This window comes from Cylas formicarius, unplaced genomic scaffold (assembly GCF_029955315.1).
Source record: "Cylas formicarius isolate icCylForm1 unplaced genomic scaffold, icCylForm1.1 PGA_scaffold_7__23_contigs__length_41026272, whole genome shotgun sequence".
Lineage (NCBI taxonomy): Eukaryota > Metazoa > Arthropoda > Insecta > Coleoptera > Brentidae > Cylas > Cylas formicarius.
In genome coordinates, this window is record NW_026844352.1 from 26,303,417 (window position 1) to 26,328,617 (window position 25,201).

Consider the following 25,201-nt stretch of genomic DNA (forward strand, 5'->3'; position numbering starts at 1 on the left):
GAAGAATATTTGCGATTTTAGTAAATGTTTTTTTTGCTATTTTTTAAAATTATGTCTATAAATATTAATAGATGCTTTTCAAAGTCGAATCTCATCGTTTCAGAAACGGTAAGGGATACAGGGTAACTGAAATTAATTGGGATTCCGCTAAAAATTCTTCTTAATTCCGGAAATGTGGTGAAACAACTGCTTGTTGCAAAATATAGAAAAAATTAAAATGTTTTTATTTATTTAATGTTTTGTCGGAGCATTACGTTTTTAAGTTACCTTGTAGTTTCAAAAATGCGATACATTAAAGAAAATTTATTTATTTTATTTTATTTATACTGTGGTATACATGTAACGCTTTGATTTATTCAAAATGATATTTTGCCACCATTGTGATAACTTAAGACAAACCTGTAGAAACGTATTGCCGGTAATCTACGCATTGGAATATTCGAAAAAAAAATTGGCAAGCAAAAAGGCAAGAAATTATTTTCGAGGTTCTGGAACCATAGTTAAAAGTTAAGGAAAGGAAAGTGGTGAGGGTATTAAAACATTTTGTTTAGTAAATATACCTAACCCATACTATAACCTCCAAAAAGGCTAAACGCATTTTAATAAACTTGGACTCAACAAAAAGGGCTTTTTCTAGGCAATCAATGGTCTTATTAGTGGCACCTTGCTATCAGTTGGAGTTTTCTGACGCGATTGCAAAAAAATAATTTTCTAAATAAGGGCCCAAGAACACAGTGAAAGACCTATCTCAATATCCTTATCCTAATCTAAAATACGAATAAAACTCTGAAAAATATATTTTTTTAAAAAATCCCGTTGATGCCAATGCCAAATTATCCCCTATTTGCCATATAAAATACTAGTATTTTGTTTAGGACGACAAATGATATTTAAAATCAAAATAAAATGTTTTTATTTATGTTTATTACTTTTTTACAATATATTCAAATTACGCCTTAGCTGACTTGCGCTATTTTAAAATATTTATTTTATTACTTTATTACTTATACTAGCTAATTGACGTATTTAAGACGTAAAAGGTGAAAAACTATTTAAAAAACGAAAAAAGTCTCTTTTGAGAGAAACCACTAATTTTTCAAAATCAACACCCTAGGAACGAACTGATTTTACTACATTTTACTACTCCAAATTTGGTTAGTCGTCAACAATTGAATAGTTTTGAATAAACCTAATAATTAGTGAAAGAATAATAATAAATAATACTAAATAATTGAAAACAACTAAGTATGTCAAAATGTAGAATTGTCATCTTTTGAATAATAAATTATCATCTTTTTTGGAAAATTCCGTTGAAATTTTTCCTTTTTTTAGCCATTTTACTCTTATTTTGGGTTATTATAAAGATATCGACATTGGTTGTTGGGCTCTTATTCGACTATCTAATGACAAAAAAGTCAAATTGAGTTTTATGGATATATAGAAATTTATTTTAGAAAATTTTTGAACACCCCCAAAACTTTTCTTGCTGACAGCATTAAACAAAAAATATTTGCATTTTTCTCACCTTTAAAATAGCTTTAACTATGGTTAGCCATCAAGCGATTCAAGATAATTACGCCCCCGGGTTAGTTGAAACTTGAAAATAACTTCCAGCATTTCCTCTGGACCGATTTACTATTTTTTTTTTTCCAATTTCAAATTCTAATGCTGGCTCGTTGTCCTTATTGGGATACCCGGTACAATTATTTAGGACAATTCGTAACCTTCAATAGGTCAGATAGGTTAGGAATTTCGTACCCAAATAGTGTGCATTCCTGCATAGTGTGCATATAGGGTATTAATTGAGTAGGTATATAGTTTGACTTTGTATTCCATGTTTTCTAAATAACTGTATTTCTTCAAATTGGGTAATATTGTTTAACTTGTTTCGGAGAAAGGCGATAGCTTAACATCGTTAAGTTTGAATTGCAATTAGGCATTTTTTACGTGGCTGTAACGTGCACTTTGCATTCGTGCGTTTTATGAAAACAACGGTTCTTAAACTGTAGTGCGTCATTTGTATAGAAATCATATTGAGACGCCATTTCACTCGCCTAAACTTATAGTCTGGAATAATTAGCCCATAATTTTTTTGAGGTACTGTGCGTTTAATTTATCTTGATAACTTTTTAATTGGCTGTAACTTTTTTGTTTTTATAGGTAGACAAAAAAACAAAATGTAGGATTCGTAGACAAGTTTTTTTTCCATAAAACAAAACACTATCAATTTTCTGACATATAGATCAGCCTACATCATATTTTTTTAAATGGAACATCCTGTAGATTATATATGTGTTTAATAGAATATCTTATTCCGATTTCAATGATGTAACACACTTTACGTTTTAGTAGACTCGTTCTTGACAAATCAGCAAAAATTTGGAATTTATATATAGTTTCAAAGAGTTCCGTGACTGACAGCAACATCAAAAAATTATTTACAAATTAAAGGAGAACAAAAATGACACGCTAACGTAAAATACACACAGGTGATTTTTATGTGTCCCCAAAAGAAAAAACCCATTAATGTCGAGGCTGTTGGCTGGCCAATCCATAGTTCCGCCGTGCCCTATCCAACCCCTGGGATATTCCATGTTAAAAAAAAATTAACTTGCCCAACATTGTGAGGAAGGGGCACCGTCCTGCCGGCATATAATCGGCGCTGATATATTTAGGGATAAATCTTCAATATATTGTTCTATTTGGTGCTCTAAGAGTTGCAAATAATGATCTCCAGTTAACTTCTGTAAATATCGGACCCAAAATATGCCCATCTATGACACCACACCATACGTTAGTTAATTGGAACGCCTGAGTTTTTCTTTCTTCTCTTTGTTTAAGATTATTTAAAGACTAATAACGCTTGTTATGTCTATTAAATCTCTTTCATCAGCCCATACAATATTTTTCAAAAAATTGTTATTCCCATTATACCTATTTAAAAGATCCAAACTGCATACTCCTTTGACATTGTTCTGCACTTAGTTTTTAAGTTTTACGAATGCATTATATTTATATTCTTTCAAAACTGAGTGGATTGATCACCGAGAAATACTTGTCGCTTCATATACTCTAGTAATAGAGGAAACTGGATGTGCTTCGTAGAATTCTAATATATGCGCCCTATTTTCTTCATTTAAAACATTACAATTCCGGCATACCTTTTTAGCATTTATTATGATACCGTTTTCTGTAAATTTCTTTGTCAGCCTTGGAAATATTTGTTTTAAAGGAGCTGGGCGCTCTGGATAAAGTCTAATATACTGACGACGAGCTGTGGTTGCACTTTTATTATCCACAAAGTATACTTGAAGCATATCACTACTTTCACGGATACTCAATTCTCGAAAAAACATTTTAACAATAATGACTTGGACAATAATTCAACAATAGATGTTGTTTACTAATACAGGGCACTCGTTGAAATTATATAAAAATTTCTTATTTTAGCCGATGTTACATCATTGTAGTCGGAAAAAGGTATTCTATTAAACCCATACATAATATACAGGGTGTTCCATTTTTAAAAATATGATCTAGGTTTATATGTCAGAAAAATGATAGTATTTTGTTTTATACGTCACTTGGAAAAAAACTTGGCTACTAACCCTATATTTTGTTTTCTTATTTACCTCGATACCTCTAAAAACAAAATAGTTACAGCCAAGTAAAATGTTATCAAGATAAATTGAACGCACGGTATAATCGTGGTCCAGCTCCAACTGTTACTTTTGAGGCTACACTGTTAACACTTTTTTAACTTATAAAATTCAGTACCAATGAGACACTCCGATAGAAATACATTTATTGTAAACAAGATGGAGCGACTACCCATGTAACCAATAATTCTTTGAATGTTTTTCATTATTTATTTCCAGAGAGGGTGGTCAGTGGACAAGGAAGTCCCGAATTGACAGACCAGATTTTTACCTTAAGAGCATCACTGCCATAAGATTTGACAGCAGCAAATAGTAACAGATTATTAAGGCTATTCCTCGTGGAAAGCTTTATATATATATATATATATATATATATATATATATATATATATATATATATATATATATATATATATATATATATATATATATATATATACATATATATTTGGCGAAACGTCTGCAGGATTCCAGTCGGAGTTCAACGAGCGAACGGATGATATCCCGGAGTATAGTGTCATCATATATATATATATATATATATATATATATATATATATATATATATATATATATATATATATATATATTCTCACGTATTGATTCACGGATGGAAAAATGTGATGACACTATATTCCGGGATATCATCCGTTCGCTCGTTGAACTCCGACTGGAATCCTGCTTCCGACTGGAATCCTGCAGACGTTTCGCCAAAATCTCACTTGGCATCTTCAATGCTCGCGCTCCGAAAACACTTCGAACACTGTTCGAAGTGTTTTCGGAGCGCGAGCATTGAAGATGCCAAGTGAGATTTTGGCGAAACGTCTGCAGGATTCCAGTCGGAAGCAGGATTCCAGTCGGAGTTCAACGAGCGAACGGATGATATCCCGGAATATAGTGTCATCATATATATATATATATATATATATATATATATATATATATATATATATATATATATATATATATATATATATATATATATATATATATATATAAATTGTTTTTTTTTTGTAAAAAATACGAAAATATTTTTGAAACATCCTTTGTATAGAAGCGGCTTGAGCTGCAGTATCCGCAGTGAGAAATATTTTTAAATGTGCAAAAATACTAGGCGTGAAATGTTGAACCGAATTGAATTACACAAAATGTTAGGCTAGTAGGAGTATGCACCAAAAAATGAGACTTTTTAGGTTTTTTCACAAAAAGGTCCACGTTTCGCAGCGTAATATGGTAGTGTAACTTCGTTTACCCAACACCGATACCCAAACTGGTAGTAACACAGAATACTTTGTCGTGACCAATTGTATTACAACACTTGGGCATTTAAAAAAAATATTGAGTACAAACCCCGGGGGGTACACTCAACATGCCTTTGCGCCAATACGAATTCATTCTCTCATTGTGCGGACACGGAGTACCGTATGAGGGGCCCAGCGCTTTCTTCGGCTTTTTAAAGTGGCGCAAGCAATTGAAAAATTGATGAGAACAATTTTTGGCAATAATGAATTGCAGTTTTATTACTCGCACGCTTGTATTGTTCTCGGCTTGCGAAAGAACCGCACGGTTGTTAAAAGTAAAAAAAAATCGTGAGATATCATGCCGCTATCAATGTCATCTTCTTGTTTTATTAATTCGATATATACGATGCCCGATCTTAACAAACGATTTGTAGATGAAGAAAGCGAGCGCACGGTCATGAGGAGCTGATTCTCTGATAAAGAATAATGTGCTGCCTCTATCTTTTGTTAATGTACATCAAGCGCCTACAAGGCGCCAAAACGTTACCTACACTTCTGATTGGAAGGAAAACGACTCTACGTATAGCTGCAGAAGAATGCTGACAATGAATTTTCAATAAGGATTATAATATTTCCAGTAAGATTGTTTTAGAAAATTTTTGAAATTCTAAGCTTGTTAACCTTGGACAATTAGGCATTGTCTCTCAATTAGCAATATTAACTTTTCTGTTGTCCCACCGATTTTTTGAAGGCGTCACTATTTGCACAATTGCCAGAACCAATTCTTACCGGAGGCTCCTGTTGCCTATGATTAGGCGTTTTAAAACAAAACAGGAAGTTACTATACTAAAAGAGGACACTTGGGAAAGATATAAAAACCTTTTCAAAAAGCTAACAACGAGATAAAATTTAAGCATGAAAAAAATATCACTCTCGAGATTTTTTCCAATCCGTGGCGAAATGCACAAAGCCACAAATATGGTTTGCGAATTCAACGAATTTGATAGTGATGACGCCAGAAATAATTTTACCCTTGCACCGGCTTAGCGCGCTTCTAATTCGCCCTTAATTGTCTCTTAATTCACTTTAATTGATTCTATTGAAAAATTCTGGAATTTATTGCATTCTCCATTCAATTATGCTCATTAGTGATAAAATTTATTTTTATTGCTTCGGAGTTGTACGCCACATTGGTCTACTGGTTGCCCTTTGTAAAATGCCAGCAAAGTCTGACACATATGCGTTGGGCAACAACAAAACGGACGAATTATTAGAGAACCGGAACTAATGCAAGTTTCTGCAAATACGATATGCATACACTTTGTTAAAGATATTTTAATGAAAGACACAATGAAAGGCCCTCGGATCTAAGAAAAAAGAAAAATTGTGCGATTGGTAAACGGTATTTAAGCTCATGTACTCATTGAAGAAGAAAAAATACTTAGCAATTAAATAAATTTATAAAGACTTTGAAAGAAGTCCACAAGATCCTTAGATCAAAAAATTATCCGGAAAATTTAAATTTAAAAACAGCACCCTCTTCCCTTCAAATCCTTTATAGTAATAGATTATGATGGGTTATCAAAAAAGGTATATTGAAAACTCGAAAGTCAAAACTTTTTAGGGGAGACCAAGAGCCCATCAAAGATTTGTAAAAATGATTCACATAGACAAGATATTCAACAAACAATGTCTTCATTTAAAGTAGTAGTAAGTTTATAATAATTTATCATTATCATTCAATAATTTCTGTTATCTTTTATCACTGGATGAATTGATTTTCATATTACAGAAACATAAAAAAGAGCCAAACTACTTATGAATGAGACACCCAAATCGTTAGACATCAAATCAATGGCAACATAACATCTATTCAGAACATCCAGTAGATTCAAAGAGTCGAAGGTTCGATAAGGTGAATACCCCAATACACACCTATCGAAAATGACATAGAATCAGAAAATCCGACAAAACGAGCTTACCGTAGCCGTAAATATTATGGTATATTGTCGTATTGTAAGTATCACGACATGAACACGGTTGTGTTAATGAGCTACGTGTATTGTCTATCAAATCAATTACCAATTAATTGCACATTTCTGCGAAATGTGCATAATTAGCGAGGAGACGTGTATCTGTTTGATTCTTCCGTATGTCGGACGTAAAAGTGATTCGTGGCTTACATTAACCGTGAATATCCGCAATTGCTTTGCTTTAAGGAATGCATGTACGTCGTTGCTGAAGTTTGTTTCCAAAAAAAATCAAGTTTTCATTACCACACTTAAACATGAAATTGATTAAGGATTTGCAATATTAATCACTTTTCAGCTGACTATAGCAAGGCTTTTTTTTTTATTTTACACTTTATTCAAAACCTAAATTTGATCAGGATAACATTACTTTCTTTAAAAAACATATTATTAATAACAGGAACTTTGTGATTACTTTGGATTCCACGTTATTGACGGAATTGAGTTGGTAAAATTAAAACTCTTGAAGTTAAGCTTAGGTGTGATGTGTTTTTGTCATGTTCTTCATAAATCGCATATTGTTTGTCGTTATTGAACTTGCGATTTTTTTCCTTTAAGCTGATTTTATTTTAATTTATAACTATTTCTATTTTTTTTAGTATTTATAATTTTCATTCATATTACCAGCTTTATTTATAAGCTTATGAATGTATTATATTTGTGAAAAAGAAAAACAGTATTTTTATTATTATTATTAAAAAATATGGTTAAATTATTGGGGGGAATCTCCTTATATTTTAATATTATCAATATTGAAAGGTTGTCGCCAACAGCACACCAAATTAGTGTCTAAAAATTTACAAAAAATCATGGGCTTTTAAAATACAGAGCATCACTTGTTCTTTTTTTCTTTTCTATAAAAATGAAGCGAGATATAAATAAAAAATAACGAAATATTTATTATTTTTGGTTGCTTAATCTGAAAAAAATATTGACAAAAATATCAGTGCATATTTTGCAATTAATATTGCTGAGGAATCTGGTCTGGATAATATTGGACTTAATAATTATAATCAACAGCCCTATGTATATATATCGCAAATAAAAAAAATCAAAAGTCACAGTTTTTAAAAAATAAATTTATATGAACTTTTGTGTTTAAAATTGATATTTAAAACACTAATTAAGAAATTTGTAGTCCTAATAGCTCTAGCCAACTAAAGGATTTTCGAACTTCAAATTTGCATTTCAACTGTTATTCGATTTAGTGGACCATGTTTAATTAAATTTCGGATGAACATATGTTACCCGTCAAAACGCGCGTACGAAAAATATATCAATTTTTAACGCATGTTTATTTATTTGGATCTAATTTGCTTTACATGTCTACTTTAATTGCTCGGAGTCATATCCTAGATACCATCAGATAAAAAAAATGGGCTGTAATACATTACTTATGTCAGTATTAAATGTGTGTTAACAAACAAATCAGGTACGATATTATCTACGTTTCATTCCAACTGGGTAACTTAATCAAATTTAAATGGGAAATGTTTATGCACGTTTTGATATTCAGTTATATTTATGTAAATAGCTGAAGATATATGGGACCGAATAAAAAGACAAACGTGAAATTTGAATTCTGTTATGACGGTTGCTCTGATTTGGGTACAACACTTCCCCAACCGATCTGCGATATTATTAGTTTGAAAACTGAATTTGTAACTTATGCTTGGTTTGGTTTGGTTTTGACTTCCTCTTATTCTTTTACAATTGTTTGTATTTCGGTAACCCAGTTAGATGAAAGATTTGTTTGTGAAAACATTGAGAACTTGGGAACAATATTAAACATTATTGCCCATTTATTAAACAAATCTTCTAAAATTAATATTCTGTTTGGAATGGTTTCCTTCATTTCTAATATTTAAACTTCATCATCATCATCATAATATCTTTTAGAAATAATTTTTTTATACGAAATTATTGTTATTCTTTTAAATTGTGATTGAATAACATATGGCTAGGAAACGAAAAGTATGGCGTTATTCGAAGAATTCCGGACTAAAAATTAAATTAAATTATTCTGTTTGGAATGGTTTCCTTCATTTCTAACATTTAAACTTCTGAATTGAAATTGAGTATTTTTTTTTAAATAAAGTTTACGCAAATATCCATCAAACTATCATTAAGATATTTTTTTATACGAAATTATTGTTATTCTTTTAAATTGTGATTGAATAACATATGGCCAGGAAACGAAAAGTATGGCGGTATTTGAAGAATTCCGGATTAAAAATTTAAGCATGGAGAGAAATAAAAAGTATCGCTTGCTTCATCCATTTTCGGTTAAATGGCAGCGAGTGAAATTTTTATTGCAACTTATTACGAAAACTTTAGAAAAACAACAAACAGCAACATGTAAGAGTCGTTGACAGAAGTGTGTAAAGAGTAAAAAAAAATTGTCAAAGTGGAGGAACCGTTTCGCATATATCGCGCGTCGGCAGTTCTTAGAACTGTCATTAAGTCGCATGTTCTGTGAAACCCAAGTTGACACGAAAAAAATTGGGATTTGTGTTACTGATTGAAAGTTAGTAGTGCTTGTATCGGTTAAATGGCCAGACAGTGCGTGCAGTTATGTTGTATTTTTCTTTCGGCGTCCTTTGGTCAAACGAAAAACATATAGGTAAAAGTAGCCGCGACTTGTGTTGTCTACGTGATCGAGGACTTTTAAAATAAATCAATCTATCATTTCCCATCTCGCTATTTTCGTTATAAAATATGGCTGTGGAAATAATTTAATCACAAAACTAAAGAACGATATCTTCGCACACAGATCTAACTCATTGTGATGTTACAAATGGCGTTCGCTTTAAATAAGGCCATTAAACGGTTTCCGTAAAACTTTCTTTTGTTATCAAATCGGCCGAGAATACAAATGAATAGAAACAATTGAAAATTCGCTCGAGCGGAAATGCAGCGCTGCCGACCCGATGCACGAAAACAACTAATGCGGAAAATTATACCGAATAATCACTGTTACATATTTAACGCGACTAAGTAATGTTACACGCACGCATTCTATATTGGCCACGTTTGTCTCGATTCTATTAACTCTCAACGAAAACCTTACAATGTACCATTCGAATGGAGAATATTCCGAAAGAAAAAATATTGAAGGCATCGTATTTTTGATTTTACTTGCTTACCGGATAGAAGGGAAAATTTACATCTCTTTCCCCAATATTGACTAAAGTCTGTTGAAAGTGACTAATTGATACGAATTAAGGAAAGACCCGGGCAAGCTGTAAGAGTGAAATATGGCCGAACAGGTCCGTACTTTACTTAGAATTTAATTATTTGGGCTTTTGTTAGTAAAGATACTAAACAATATTTATTTATTTATGTATGTATTTATGTTTAAATCTAAAATAAAATTACAAATTATTTTTATTACTTACTTAAGTTACTTAAAATTATTCACACTATCACACTATCACACTATCGCACTATCGCACTATTCACACTATCACTATCGCTATCATCGCCTGTTCAAATTATTATTTGTTCTATATTATTTGCAATATGGATATAAGATTGTTCTGCTTCTTCTATATGTTTAACAGAATTTGCCCAACTTTGTGAAGGGATGTTAAAAACTTCAGTTTCTATAAGTTGGAAGACATTGGAGTTAACACGGGAAAAAACATTGTTACGACAAATGGCAGATTTCAGTTGGTGCCAAACATATTCAATGGGATTATATATACAGTGGTAAGGTGGAAGCGTTAAAACGGTATGCCCTAGATTTTTTGCATAATTATCACAGACGTATTCCTTTTGTAGGTTCAAGCTTTGTAGAACCTCAATTAATTGCTTTTTGGTATAATCTTCGTGAACATAAATGTCGTTATTATAGATGTACTTTTGGATTGTTGCTTTTGTGTCATATGAGGAAGGGGTTTTAGTCAACTGTCCACTGTGATAACTTACATTGTCCATTACAATGACTCTATTAGGAGGAACGTTTGGAACTAGTTTGGTTTCAAATAAATCAGCGGTGGTGTCTTCATGGTAATCCAGAGAAAGTCCATTTGGAATCCAACCATCTTTAGAGTCAGCATGCAATTATCACTTGAGTCAACCCAACCCTTTTCCGGGGTATCGTAAGTGTCGAAACAGGTCTCATCCAAGTAAATAATTGGCCTTTGTTGTTCTCTGCAAAAACTAATTTTTTATAGATATTCCAGTCGCCATTTCCGTCAATTGTCAATTTCTTTAAATCTAAAACCCATGTGTTGAATACACTTCCATAAGGTAGTTCTGCCACATTTAACACCGGTTTCATCTTTTTCAAGCTTCCTAATTAAGATATCTAATGTAGGCATGCTTTGTTCCTCGTATAACTAGTATATTTTAAGCTGTATTATATCTTGATCACTTTCATCTACACTCGAGAAAATGTCAGCATCGCTTCTTTTTTTCCTCGCTGAAATGGGATTATTCACAATTTCCCATACAGTTAATGTTGGAATTTTCGCCAACATGGCCGTTTCTTCTGGCACCACGTTCTATGAGAGTCAAATATTGTTTATAACTTCCTTAGTCTCAATAGAACAGTGTTTTCCACATTTGGGCGGGAGCATCTCCTGAGATATACTAGACTCGCACATTTTTTGCATAATTCGCACACGATTCAACACACGCTGATTACACACGAAATAAGAATGATTACTAATAAACTTAAACCAAGTAGTATACCGAACCAAAGAATATTAAACAGATATAAAATTATTTTCTATTACGGACCAGAATTTTATCTGAATTTAAATTCCGAAACTTTAGGTTGCTGCATTGTATGTTAATGACCACCCTTGGATAATCCCATTCAAAAGCAATTGGTCACTTTCTTATTTGTATGAACAGACCATACCTATAATATGATTTTACTGGGATTAATATATTTCTAATAAATTGTTTCTTTTGTGGAAAACTATGATTGTAGGAACATATGGTAATTGCAATTTTTTAATTAATCCGCAATCCGTAATCCGTAATCAGCAGGTTAGGGTTCCCAACATAGACGAAACATCTGGCGTGCCTCAGAGGTCCCATCTGGGCCCAACATTGTTTCTTCTTCTGGTAAACGATATAGACCATCATTTGGAGTCAGATTATTCACTTTTTGCAGATGATTTAAAAAAATTTACCGCTGTATCCGGTCAGTTGATGCTACAAAGAGATATTAATTCGCTAGTGCAGTGCTGTGGAATGAACAATTTAAAATTAAATACTGTAAAATATACCTGTATGGTTTTCTTTCAACGTAAAAATCCTGTATGTTGAAGAGAGGACAAGTAATAAAGGATTTAGGTATCATTACGGATGAATACGTTTTCAGCGGCACTTTGAGGATATCATTAGCCGGGCAAACCGTATGTTCGGTATGGTGCGGAGAATGTTTGGAGATTTTGAGAATTTAGGATGTCCGATCCATCTTGGAGTATGGATCAACAATCTGGTTTCCTTTTTATGAAATTCACAACCACCGAATCAAGGCTGTGCAGAACAAGTTTTTAAGGTATTTTAGGTATAGGATGGGTTTGCAAATGAATGTCATTGAAGTAAAGGGGCTTCATGGACTGCGTACTCTCAAGGACCGTAGAAAATTTATGGACTTATGTTTTGTCTTTCGTATAATAATTGGTGCTATCACCTTTGGTCACTTCTTTGTCCCCTGTACTGAGTAATACACGACAACCTCAGAATAAGCCTTTAAATAGGCGAGCCTCCTTAATAAATAAATACAATACCAATGATTACCTCGATGTTCCTTATAATAACTTTAAAATTAAATTAAGACAAACTTTGTTAAATTGATGTGTAGTACTAAGATTTTTTTATCCTTACATTACTTAATGATGTTTCAAATAGTGTGCCTCCTGAATAATATGTAATTTTCTACTGTTCATAGTTTCTTATTCTCTTTTTGTTATTATTTCCTAATTATAGTTACTATAAGGTTAATAATATTTAAGAAAAATTTGTAAAATGGTGTAACCATTTAAAAAATAATTAAATAAATAAATAACAACAAATTAGTAATAAATGAAAAAATGAGAAAACATTTGTTCTTAACAATTAATATGAAATAATAATACTTACATACGTTATATTGACACATAGATATCACTGATGTGCCCTAAATGGTAAGTATTATTTAATATATTGATTACTGGATTTTGTATCGTCCTTCTCAAAATACTAAAAAAAAATTTTACAAATGTTAAAGTCCATTAAACAAATTAATATAAAGTTAGAAATTACAATATACACCAGACTCGTGGTCAAAGGGTCAAACTTTGCGGATAGATTATCCGGTTAAAAATATAACTTTTTTGTTTTGTATACTAAACAGAATTCTTAGAAGAAGACTTTTTTTTATTAATTGATAATTAATGATAAAATTTTGCTCACTTCTTGGCAACAAGGGACTTGTTTTAGAGTAATTACGTTCTAATAAATAATAAAATAAATTTCATGAATTGGTTTCGAGGGGCACTTACAGCGTTTTTATTTTTTACCTCATAAACCAAGCGCAATGCGAAAGAATTCAACTTAAGCTCAAATTGTTTAATTGTTAAACAAAACATCAATTAGATTGGGTATTAAAATGTCACTGGACTTAATTTTTTTTACGATTACACTAAAAGAAACGTCTTGTACCGCAAATATAAGCGCCAAGTATTATCAAAATTGGTAAAATTGCTTTTAAGATATTATTAAAAGAACAATTTTTTGTAAAAACCTTCCCACCCGTAAACTAACCCAGTTACAAAAATTGTATATTAAATAAGAAGTATGTCGATTTAGTGACCATTCAAAAATGATCAGCAACAATTTAGTTTTTAGCTAAATTTGGAGATAATTAAATATATAATTTGTAATTTGTCCTACAAAAAAAGAAGTCATATGTAATATGTTTTATTAATAGATGGTCATAAAGTGTTAAGTTTTTTTTTAAAGTACACTTAAAAGTTGTTGATAAATAACATATTAACGTGAGATCAACTTGTTAAGCGTTGGATTGTTAAAAACCTACCCCTTTGTTTGTAAAACAATATAAGCATTTATTTATAAAATTATTGGCAAGCTACATTAAAATGTATTAATAAAATAATAATAAAAATCCATTTTTGCTCATCAGTTTTTATAAATAAATAATTGATCCAACTTTGAACGGGTGGACACCCTATACCGAACTTATTTTTTTGTAGGACCAATTTCAAATTACATATTTAATTATCCCCAGATTTAGCTAAAAACTAAACTGTTACGATCATTTTTGAATGGTCACTAAATTGGCATGTGGCATTCCTGTGCATTTTGTTAGCTTCCTGATATAGCAATTTGCCCAAAGAATTAGCTTGTTGCTTATCATTTTGAGTAGGTAAGTGCAGCCTGTACATATAGTTAGCAGCAATGCAAGGAGATGATTAATCGCTACATTTCGCTGATTCATTTTTATACAGAGCCTTGCTAGACTTGACATAAGTAAAAATGTCTTGTTCGGAATAAAATCTAATACTTCCGGATCAGACAGAAGCACCGCACTCTTTTTCTAAAAATTTTCGCCAGTGTTGTAGTTGTTGCCTTTTAGTATGACACAATCACAATAATTTTTCTTTTAACAGAAAAATTTGGTTTTGAAAAAATTAAACTAAAAAAACTAAACTAAAGAAAACTCAGAGTTAAAAGAAATATAATATGAATGAATAACAACAATGACTACCTTTATTGATGTAAAATAAGGAACAGGAAAAAGGAGAAAACTGTTTGGAAAAGCAGGGATTTATTACAATTGGAGGCCCAAGTAGCCAAAATCGTTTTGTAAAGTTTGTACCCACTCCCAGCAAACACTAAAAACCCCAGAATTATGGTCATGTAACACGATTAAAGTTAATGACAATTGTTAACGGACAAAAATATAATTTTATTACTGGCGAACAATCGCAGTTTCCTGCAATTATCTTACAACGCCTCGTTAATGTCGTAAAATTTCCCGAAATTACCGGCGCAATATGAGAAATTTTCTTCGATCCGGCGGGCAAACGTATACTTAAATAAACGACGATAGTTTAGTGGGTGTTAACGATATTATGTCAGGTAGTGGAGGAGTTTATTCTCACTCCTACCCGACAATTTCAAGGCGTTAAATTATTTACGTTTTATATGATATAACGCAAAAGCTACACATAAATCGCGGCGTTCATCTTATATTCCCGTCCATCGATGCGAGAAACAGCAAAAACCTCTTTCCGTAGATTCTTCCACGGATAAAATTGTAACTTTTGACACCCACGAGCTCATTGTTTGTTATTATTAACGCTCTCTTGTTTAATTATTTTAATAGCTTAATCATGGTATGTGGCGTTCGTGTGGTGCTTAACGTGTTTACATCCTCTAAACATTCACACTTACTTTGCATGTTTGCATTATCACGTGAGATGACTAATGAACCGAAGCTATCAGAGGAGTGAAACGATTAAAGTTAATAACACGAGCTCATTAATTATTGTAAAAATAGATAGAGATCTTTGTGCTAAATCTCCCTCTGGCAAATTGATATTTTAAACGAACTTCGGTGATTAAGACTGCGCTTCGGTCGCTTTGGTTTAAAACGAACAAAGGAAGCGTTCGTTTGTTCGATGCTCTCGCGTTCCTTATCTGAGTGGTCGATATAAAAGCAAATACATTTCCAAATTTAAACAATAAAGGAAGAGGAACGGTTGTCAATGACACGAACACCTAATTCGTCTATACAATTAATCTAATATTGGGTGACTGACGATGGTAGTTTAGAAATTCACGAAGAACATAAAAAAATCGTTCTGTCAACTTTGCCCCTTCTAACCATAGCATATAGCATCCTTATATATATGATATTACATTTTACTACATTTTTAGATTCATTGCTTTCTTCTGATTAATTTGGCTTGATACTTACTCATACCTTTCTAGTACAGTATTCCAAATCTTAAGTTTGTTATTATTTGTTAAGTTATTGCACTCACAAAACGCTGAAATTTTGATTGTATAAATTTGGTTCACGGTACACAATATAGCCTAAAATTAATGATTCTGATCAACACCGAAAAATGAACAAAACAACCCTTTTTCAAAGGGTTCGCCCTGTAAAGGGTTTAAAATCCTATAAGGTTATTTAAAACGTTGTAGAATTGTAGAAATTATAAGGATTTCGAAATGTTGTTTAATAATTTGTTTGTTTCTTGAATTCCGATCGGAATCTGGCATATGTTTCGCCAAGACATATTCAGTGCTTACGCTTACAATTTTTGTGATATTATCCATAGGTCATAAAGAGATTCACTAAAACTTCTTTTGAGTCTTGAAAAAGTAATTACTGTTATACAACATGGGCAGGCCATAGCTAAATAATAAAAATTTGTCAAGATATTGTGGTTTTTAAGAATTATGGCGATTATTTCGAAAATCGCGTTACTTATTACTTACTTACCTGATTGCTTGGAATTTTCTAATGATTTTCTTTCTAGAAACATTAGGTTTGTCAAAGTGTGTAATTAAGTACAAGACAATCGGGCAGAACGCAGATCCGTTTTGTGTTTGCCAAAGATACACGTGAAGTTTCAAACAGGCATGAAAAATTCAAAGTTTTAGAATTATCCTTCTTTAACATTTGTTGTTATCCTGCCACATTTAATTTTACGGCAAAATTAAAAGTCAAAGGATATTCCATGAAATTCTAAATTCTGACATTTAGCAGTTATGATTTATTAGTAAACGATGATATCTGACAGCTGACGAAAAGAAAAGATAAAGTAATCGACCTTGATTGAAATTAGGTGTGAATAAATTTCATCAAATTTAAATGTAAACAAAATATTCTGGTATATTTTATATAAAAAGTATCCATAAAGTAATTTAATAAAATATAAAAATTAGATTTTACCAGCGGCATATATTCGTAGCGGTTATATGTAATTGTAAGTTTCTAAACACTCTACTTTCTATTATTTACGATAAACTCGTATTTTCCCAAAAACGTGCAACCGTTCCAAAGCACTTTCCAGTTCTAATAAGTGTATTAGCTAACGTCGGGACAATTATCCCTTGCTTTGTTATATATATATATATATATATATATATATATATATATATATATATATATATATATATATATATATATATATATATATATATATATATATATATATATATATATATATATATATATATATATATATATATATATATATATATATATATATATATATATATATATATATATATATATATATATATATATATATATTCAATGCAGAGGGAATTAGAACACGTAGATATACGCGGTCTAGAGAGTAACATCAACGTAACATAAGTTTGCAACGTCAATGGCGGAAGAACGCTTAGTCGTCACTTGTAAATCTATTTCTATTTATCACTAGCTCCATTCATATAAGTCATACATCAGCCAATTAAGGCGTTTACTACATACGGATTATTTAGCGGTATGTCCAAAAATCTTTGACCCAAAAATCAGGTTGAGCCATAAAGGCGGCCATGACAAACACTACACGCCCTACCCAGCTACCATGCCACTGATTAGAAAGAGATAACGCGGCACACAGTTTTCTCTCGGGTCGTATCGTAATTCAGTGGTAATATGATCGTATATAATCTAGCACAGTTAATTGGGTACCGGATTGTGGTGCTTCGATGTAGGCGAAGAAATGCTTTATACTTACGTACAACAACTAATGCAACCGTGTGGTGTATCCACGTACCAACAATGATGCGCGTGATATTATTCGTGAGATATAATAAATTCATGGAAAGTCTAATATTTCTATTCTATTTTCACCGTTTTAATAATGATTTTGAAGCAAGTAATGTTTTATTTTTAGGAATGCAAGAATAAATTTATAAATATAAATTTTGTAGTGTTTATATTAGTTTAAATAAAAACGAAAGGCAAACCTACAACGTACGTTTTTAGTGCTGTAAGGAAATTCCTGCAAAATAAAACCACATCTAGTCGGTAGTATATATTTTTCAAATTTGTAATAATAAATTGAATATAAAAAAACTAATTTAATTTAATAAACGGCCTGAAATGTGTTGGTTCGACAATGCGGCACTGCTGGTTGTTAGTGCAGCCAATTTAAAGGTGAACTAACAAAAATATTAAGAAAATAATACCGTGGATAAAACTTTATGTAAATAAATATATATACAACATGCAACACCTCAAAGAGGATCAATCTCATTATTATCATTTTTATAATCGTACATATATTTTTAGGATGACAGTACTAAAATTACATCTGAATGTGACTAATATTAAGATAATAAAAATGTAATATTATGCACTTGTGGATTCGAATATAAATATAAATCATACAAACTTCAATATTTCTAACCTAGGCAGTCCTTTTTCTATTATTTTGAACAATTCGAAAATGAAGTAACAGCAAAGCAGCTGAATATATTCTGAATCAAAACTAGGTCTAAGGCACACCAAATGCCCGATCGAACACCTCTTCCTTTCTGAAAATTCACAAACTTGCTTCAACAACGTTAGAAAATATTAAGTATAGAATATTTATATTTCTTTTCATTATACTGGCTTCCGGTACGCATTTACAAATTTTCTTTTGAGCATACAGGCGACGTAAAAGTATCATTATTAGTTTTCTTGTCTACTTTTTGAAATCACACCGGCTTGTATCTGAAACAAGACAACTATTAAGGAAATCAGAACAATTTACAAGACTAGCCTCAACTATAGTATGTTTAACTATATGTAAATCTTGTCAAAATTTAATAAATTAATAAATAAGGCAGCGTATTTAGGGGAAAAGTTAATTTTGGATTCCACGTTATTATTACAGTTTTTACATGATTTTTGACCAGTTCCAACCAAGTTCCACTCGAACTTAATAAAATAATAACTGAAAACACGTTTAATATAATCTTAAACATTTTTTTAGGCTTAACTTATATAATTAACATTTCAATTGCCCTTTAACATTGTATGGTAACATTATTATAGGTAGAAAAATTGTAAAATTTAAATTTGAAGTTAAAATTACCCCTGTGGCGGTTTTAAATTTGTTTTAGATTTCTGTAGAGTTTATTTTTCTTCTTTTTGCACTTTTCTATATAGTTTTTTAAATATATGTATAAAATATTTCAGATATTTTTTTCCAAAATAACATATATGCTTTTTTTTAATAAATGGCTTATTAATATTGTTATTATTCGTTATTATCGATCAAATACCTCTTTTCTTGGAGATTCTTGTTTCGATGACGTCACGTTAGCTGATGAGAGATGCGTAATATCTGTTTGAACAAAAATATCGTCCAATATATTTCGACCCGTTTTTGGATCGACAATCGGTAAGACAAATGATCTACGCTTTTTCTTAGTGTATTTGGAAACTGGCGGAGCCGGAACTACAAAGTCGGAGTGTGGAAAGTAACACATCGTCAAGAATGGCCCTTCGCCCTGCAGCTGCATCGCTAAAATAGAAAATTATTTTCATATCAGTGCACTAAGTTTGGAAATAAGGGATGGTATATAGAGCATTTCAAATTTAAATCTTACTATTAGCATATCAGAAAGGATAAAGGACGCGGAATGGATCTAATCTCTAATGAAATTCAATTAAAATATTTTTCAAATCCTGGCATATTTCCAGAAGTACTATAGATGAAGACCGGTTTTAAACAATATCCAATTGCCAGTAAGTTTGCATCGAATTGTGTTGCCCTGTATCTTTTACCGTTACTGAGATCTCAATTGAAAAATTGAAATTTGAAATACATCACTTGATTTTCATTATGGGAAGTAGTGTTGGTCGAATAACTTTGCATCTACTTACGTGGTAAACCAGCCTGATACAAATCTGTATAGACTAACGGGTTGTTCTGAACATGATGGCTTTGAAATGACATTATTGATCCATCCGAAAACCTTGGCTGATTCCATAACCCGTTCTGTGAGAAAGGCACTGGTTGATGCTATTGAAAGATAATAAATGGTTTTGAACAAGATTGGTGCGAATTAGCTACATACTTAAAGTAAAAGGTAAAATCAGTCAATCTTAAAAGAACATGTCGAAAATATTCGAAAAAGCAAAGGAAGAAAAAGATAATGTTAAATACCATATTCCACCTATACTTAATAAAATGTGACATAGATGTCACTCTATACGGTTTTTACCTGAACTAAGCAAGTGTTATGGCATTACAAAAAAAAATTTAATTGTATGTAATTTATTTTCGTCAATCAAATACGTTTCAAGATAATTGTATGTGAAACGCCCTGTATATACATGCGACATTATTAAGAAATGCTCTGTTGATCATTGCAATAACTGAAATTGTGCAATCTATATCTCGCAATTAATTTAATTAGCAGAAAAGTCTACAAATCAATGAGACTACTAACCTACTTCGTAAATGCAATTTGGAACAGTTGCATTGTTTTCATGTGAGTTTCCTGTATTCTTTGTATAATTGTGATATTTCTTGATATTACATTAAAAAAGTAGTTCCTTTATGGATTCACTAGGGTATCGACTTTGAAGGAAAAGCCTACAAATACAACGGCAACTGTTCTGTTTATGTATCACTTAAGAAAAGATGAGAATCGTGCCGTGGTTTTTATGCTAAACCTTTCAAGAGGAAAATCTACAAAAGACAAAAGAAAAGCCTGGGAGAAAGTTTTATTTTGACTGTTTCTCATTTTATTTGCTTCAAGACTCAACGCAAAAATGTGCTTTGAAATATAGATCCCTACAGTACAATTAAAAAAAAAACGCTTCCTGATTATATTTAGAATTCACAGATGGAATCTGTCAAAGCTTTTGGTTAAACCCTCTATTATTTGGTTCAACAATCATTTCTTAATATAATTTGTATTGATGATATTGATATCATATAAAAGTAGACACACACTAATTATTTTGGGAAATGTTAGGGCACTCAACAAACTAAATCAAAATGACTTACCCAAGGTACATGATATGGCATGCCAGAATGTGCGAAATTGCCATCGGTTGGAAATTGTCGATAATGGTATGACGCTGGTTCACACTGATACATAGCACACACCTTTAAACACTGCTAAAGAATTATCAACTGCCCAAGACCAGTTTCGTTTATACTTTTACCCCTAAGAGTAATTGAACCCTAATGATCAAGTGCGCTGCCGAGAAAGGGTATTTAAGATGAGACTGGCCAATCGATTTGTTTATTGCCAATTAATGGGCGCAAAGATAACGAAACCCTTAAAATGTCATTATCATACCCCACTATCGTATGCCTAAAATGAATCATTATTTGAGCAAAATATTTGTTTGAAACTAAATTCAAAACATTGGATATTGGCGTGCATTTTAAAGATATAACTCACCCGCAATAAATCTAATATGCATACCTGGGACATTAACGATCAGGATTAAGGATAAATTAGGATAAGAAGACATGTCTGATATATTAAAGCTACTTTTATGTGGACCAAAGGTAGACAAAAACTAAATGAAAATTTTTATTCTATCTCTATATCTCACCATGTTTCAATTTAAATACAGACGAAAGAAGAAATATTTTTTTAAATGCATACATGTATGTTTACAATATTTTCTTTAGCAACAAAACATTTATATATCGGTTGATATTATTTATTATCTGCTAAATTTAAAATTTAGAAATACACATTATTGGTGGAATTTTAGTTACGAGTTTGGTTAATGATTGTCGTTAATAAACAAGTAACTACTGAAGAACCGTATCAAAGTGGTGTAAGTTTTCCTACGACTATTAGTTTTTTGGGACACTTTTTACAAAATAGCATGAATGCATTCACTATGCCGTAGCCATCAGAATTAAAATTAAATATATCCGACCGCCTCTAAACCCATGACTAAAGTACCAGTAATGTCGGAAGTGCCTCGCATAATCTGGGGAGTACAAAAAAGATGTTTTCAAAATTTTTGTTGCAAATACAAATGATCAAGAATTCCCTAAAACTGCATGCACTCATTTCAAACTAATGAAAAAAATCAAATTATTGCTGTAGGCTTTATAATAAATGTAATTAATATGTTAATATTAATATATGAATGATTTCGTTAGGAATTTTTATAAAAACAAAAAAATGTGATAAATATCAACTTGGTGGCTGCTGTACTGTACTAGTAGACGAACAAATCCGTATGTTATTTATTACAATACAATTTTTCCTATACAGCTCAGCGGGCTATAATGGTTTTAGTTCTGGAACGTTACTCGCAATAAGATTAAACCGGAGTGTTAACGTATTTGTACTTGTGGTACCGGACTTACAAATGCTTAGAATTAGAATACGGTGCCCATTGGCTTGTATATTGTAATAGAGGTAAAGTAATTCGAATTCTTCTATGAAACCCACGCAATTCCAATTGACGTGCACTGAGTTTGTCTGTTATCGCGAATCGTGGGCAGATTTAGAATGTTTGGTTCTAGGTAAAGCGTGTATTACAAACTACTTTGCAGCGTTTGCAGGTGTGTAGTAATTATGGAAATTAAAACCTCAATCACGAACTCCATGTTAAAGGGGAACAATGCAATCAATCCAGCAAGCAAAATGATTGGCCTCTTTTTCTTACTTACTTTACTTTTACTTCTTTAATTACTTAACTATTATCAAATATTGGCAATGAATAATAGCAATAAAAATATACTTTTATTCAATACCCAATTAATGTATTTTGTAAGAGTCAAAGAAGACAGTGGTCCTTGTTCGATGAAAGACTTTAAATTAAAGAAAATGATATTTAATCTGTAAGATTAAGTGTTTAAATATATACAGTATTATTGGTTAATAATAAACAGTTTAGAAAATAAAGTAGCTATGAGGTTTAGTTAACTTGAAGTACTTAGACACTTTCAATATATGAAGAGTTAAAAGTTCTTGTGGAACGAAATTTAATTAGGTATCCCCATGACTTTTATGATTATAATATATAATATATTACACTTATTTTGGATTTAGCTTTATTGTGCAACTGTAAAATGAAGCAGAATGATCTCGAAACTGATAATAATGTTCATGTCCGTCTTGAGTGTTGGGGACACCCGGTACCCATTGTGTCATCTACGGCCTACCTCTATAACCTTTTTGCGAGGACACAATCAAATTCACTTTGAAGGTTTTCACGGACAAGTTTCAGAAAACTGAAAAAAAGTAAAAACTTAACTTCAACTCCCGCATGTCGAATTATCAGCGAAGACGCTATGCTATTTAATATTTATAGCTTATTTCAATAAGAAATTAATTAATAATAATATTGACATAAAACGCTAACCAAATCGAAAGCACAAATAAAAACACCAACAAGTATTACTTACATGCACTGTAAAAAAATCTCTTATTCTATGGTACGGAAACGTTCATAAACTAACCAAAAATCTAAGCCGAGCGGATAACCGGTCGTAGAATTCTATGACGCCCGCAGTCCCACTACTGATTTATAGAGTTTGCAATAATGAGACAATACTGGGCCCGAAAAATGAATTTTTTTACGTGGAATATACAAACAATGTTCCATAAGAATAATATCGGGCCTTGGAATGTCCGCTGTCGGTGTCCTGGATTTTTCAAATGCCGCCAGTTTATTACTACCAGATACAATGCGGCACTCGCCTATTCAAGGCATTTTGTTTTAAAGTTGGCACATCGTAAAGTTTATTTAATCAGGTGATTAGGTCTGGTGCTCAGTAATTTCATTATGATGACGGTTTTAATTTATATTGTCGTTCGCATCAAATGACCAAGTGCTTTTATAACGAACAAATCACTTAATTGTAGTTTATAACCGATTCGTATCTGATAGGACAAAAACTATTCGCCGTTGGTGCTAAGATATTGTCATTCGTCTCAACGCAACAACCCAAAACACTGGCTCGTTTTTTACTATTGCAGGTTGTGGTCGTGAATGCTCTGAATTTGCAGAGTGATATATTGCTTATGAACCCATTCAGAAATGCTAAAGTTACGTATGAATATAAATTGGATCACTCGAGACATAAATCTTTAGGTGCCCACACTTTTAATAAATACTGAATTTTGTATGTCACCGACCGAAGAATGGTTCAAAAAGGTGAATATTATTATCGGTGGGTGTACCCGCCCATCACAAGTATAAAAAAAACTAGATCAAGGAAACATCCATGACTATTTTAATAGCAGTCCTGTTCCTTATCGCAATATTTAAAAACAAGTCAAGTTAAAATTCTTTCAATTGGTTTAGTTTTTGGAATCATTTTCCCAACGAACGGGTATTGGTTATTAGCGATTCATTTCACAGGAAACTTTACGTTTTCTTTGATTTTGCGCCTATAATTATCCAGAATCTAAATCAAATTTCTTTTAGACTTTTTTTTACAAATACAGTTGTTGTAAATAGAATAGCAATTTCATTGATTCCTATTTCGAGTGATCGCAGTAACGAATGTCTATTGAAGTTATACTTCCTCACTTAATCCACAATTGCCGTATAATAATTATATGATATTATAGGAGTAAATCACTCAGTCATAGTTAACAGTTTAATAAAAAGGAAAAGAATAGAAAAGAAATCCATGTCAAACATGCACCTTTTATTATTTATATTTCGCGAGTACATATCAACTGCTCACCAATTAACTAGCAGCCTTTTTAAATGTTCTAGGAAGTAAAATTTTAATTCTGAGAGTCTGTTATAATTTAACCTTCGTCGTACCGTGTGGGGTACAATTTTTCTTATATTTTTTGCACACAGTACAGTAAATATAAGCTGGTGTCAGACATTTTTGATTTTTGAAATCATAACGCTAGAGTGGAATGTTACACAATGTCTGATAAAATAAATATTCGCAATCCAAATAAATTAACCGATTTAGAGTTAGAATAATTACTGAATGACTAGAACTAATGAGTGAAATAGTGTCTGAAGATATGATTATGGAAGAAGGAAATGACAGTCGTTCGGTGTAATAGAGACTGACATAAGTGAAGAAATCTTAGAAGAAGGTAGATTATTTTATCGAACCAAAGAAAACACAAAACGGTATAAAATGCCACTTGGACAAAAGCGACGAACAGTTGCAAATGTAATTAGGAAAAAGCCTAGGCTAAGTCAACACAGTATCAATATTGCTTCGAAACTTGATTCATTTAGATTGTTTCTGGCATACTAATAATAAGGTAGAAGAGGTAAAGTTATCGCGTTATATATGGCATTATTCACTCATAATACCTATCC

General features: G+C 31.7%; 1 protein-coding gene across 1 annotated transcript in view; it reads right to left on the reverse strand.

Annotated features, from left to right (window-relative positions):
- The window catches only part of LOC132705097 (uncharacterized), a 31,357-nt gene extending 11,489 nt beyond the window's left edge, over positions 1-19,868 (reverse strand). Inside the window, exons 1-2 of the mRNA XM_060675528.1 lie at positions 19,796-19,868; positions 19,192-19,433 (exon numbers count right to left, since the gene is read on the reverse strand). Coding sequence (XP_060531511.1) covers positions 19,192-19,433; positions 19,796-19,868 — 315 coding nt within the window. The remainder of the gene's footprint in view (positions 1-19,191; positions 19,434-19,795) is intronic.
- Positions 19,869-25,201: the final 5,333 nt, after the last annotated feature.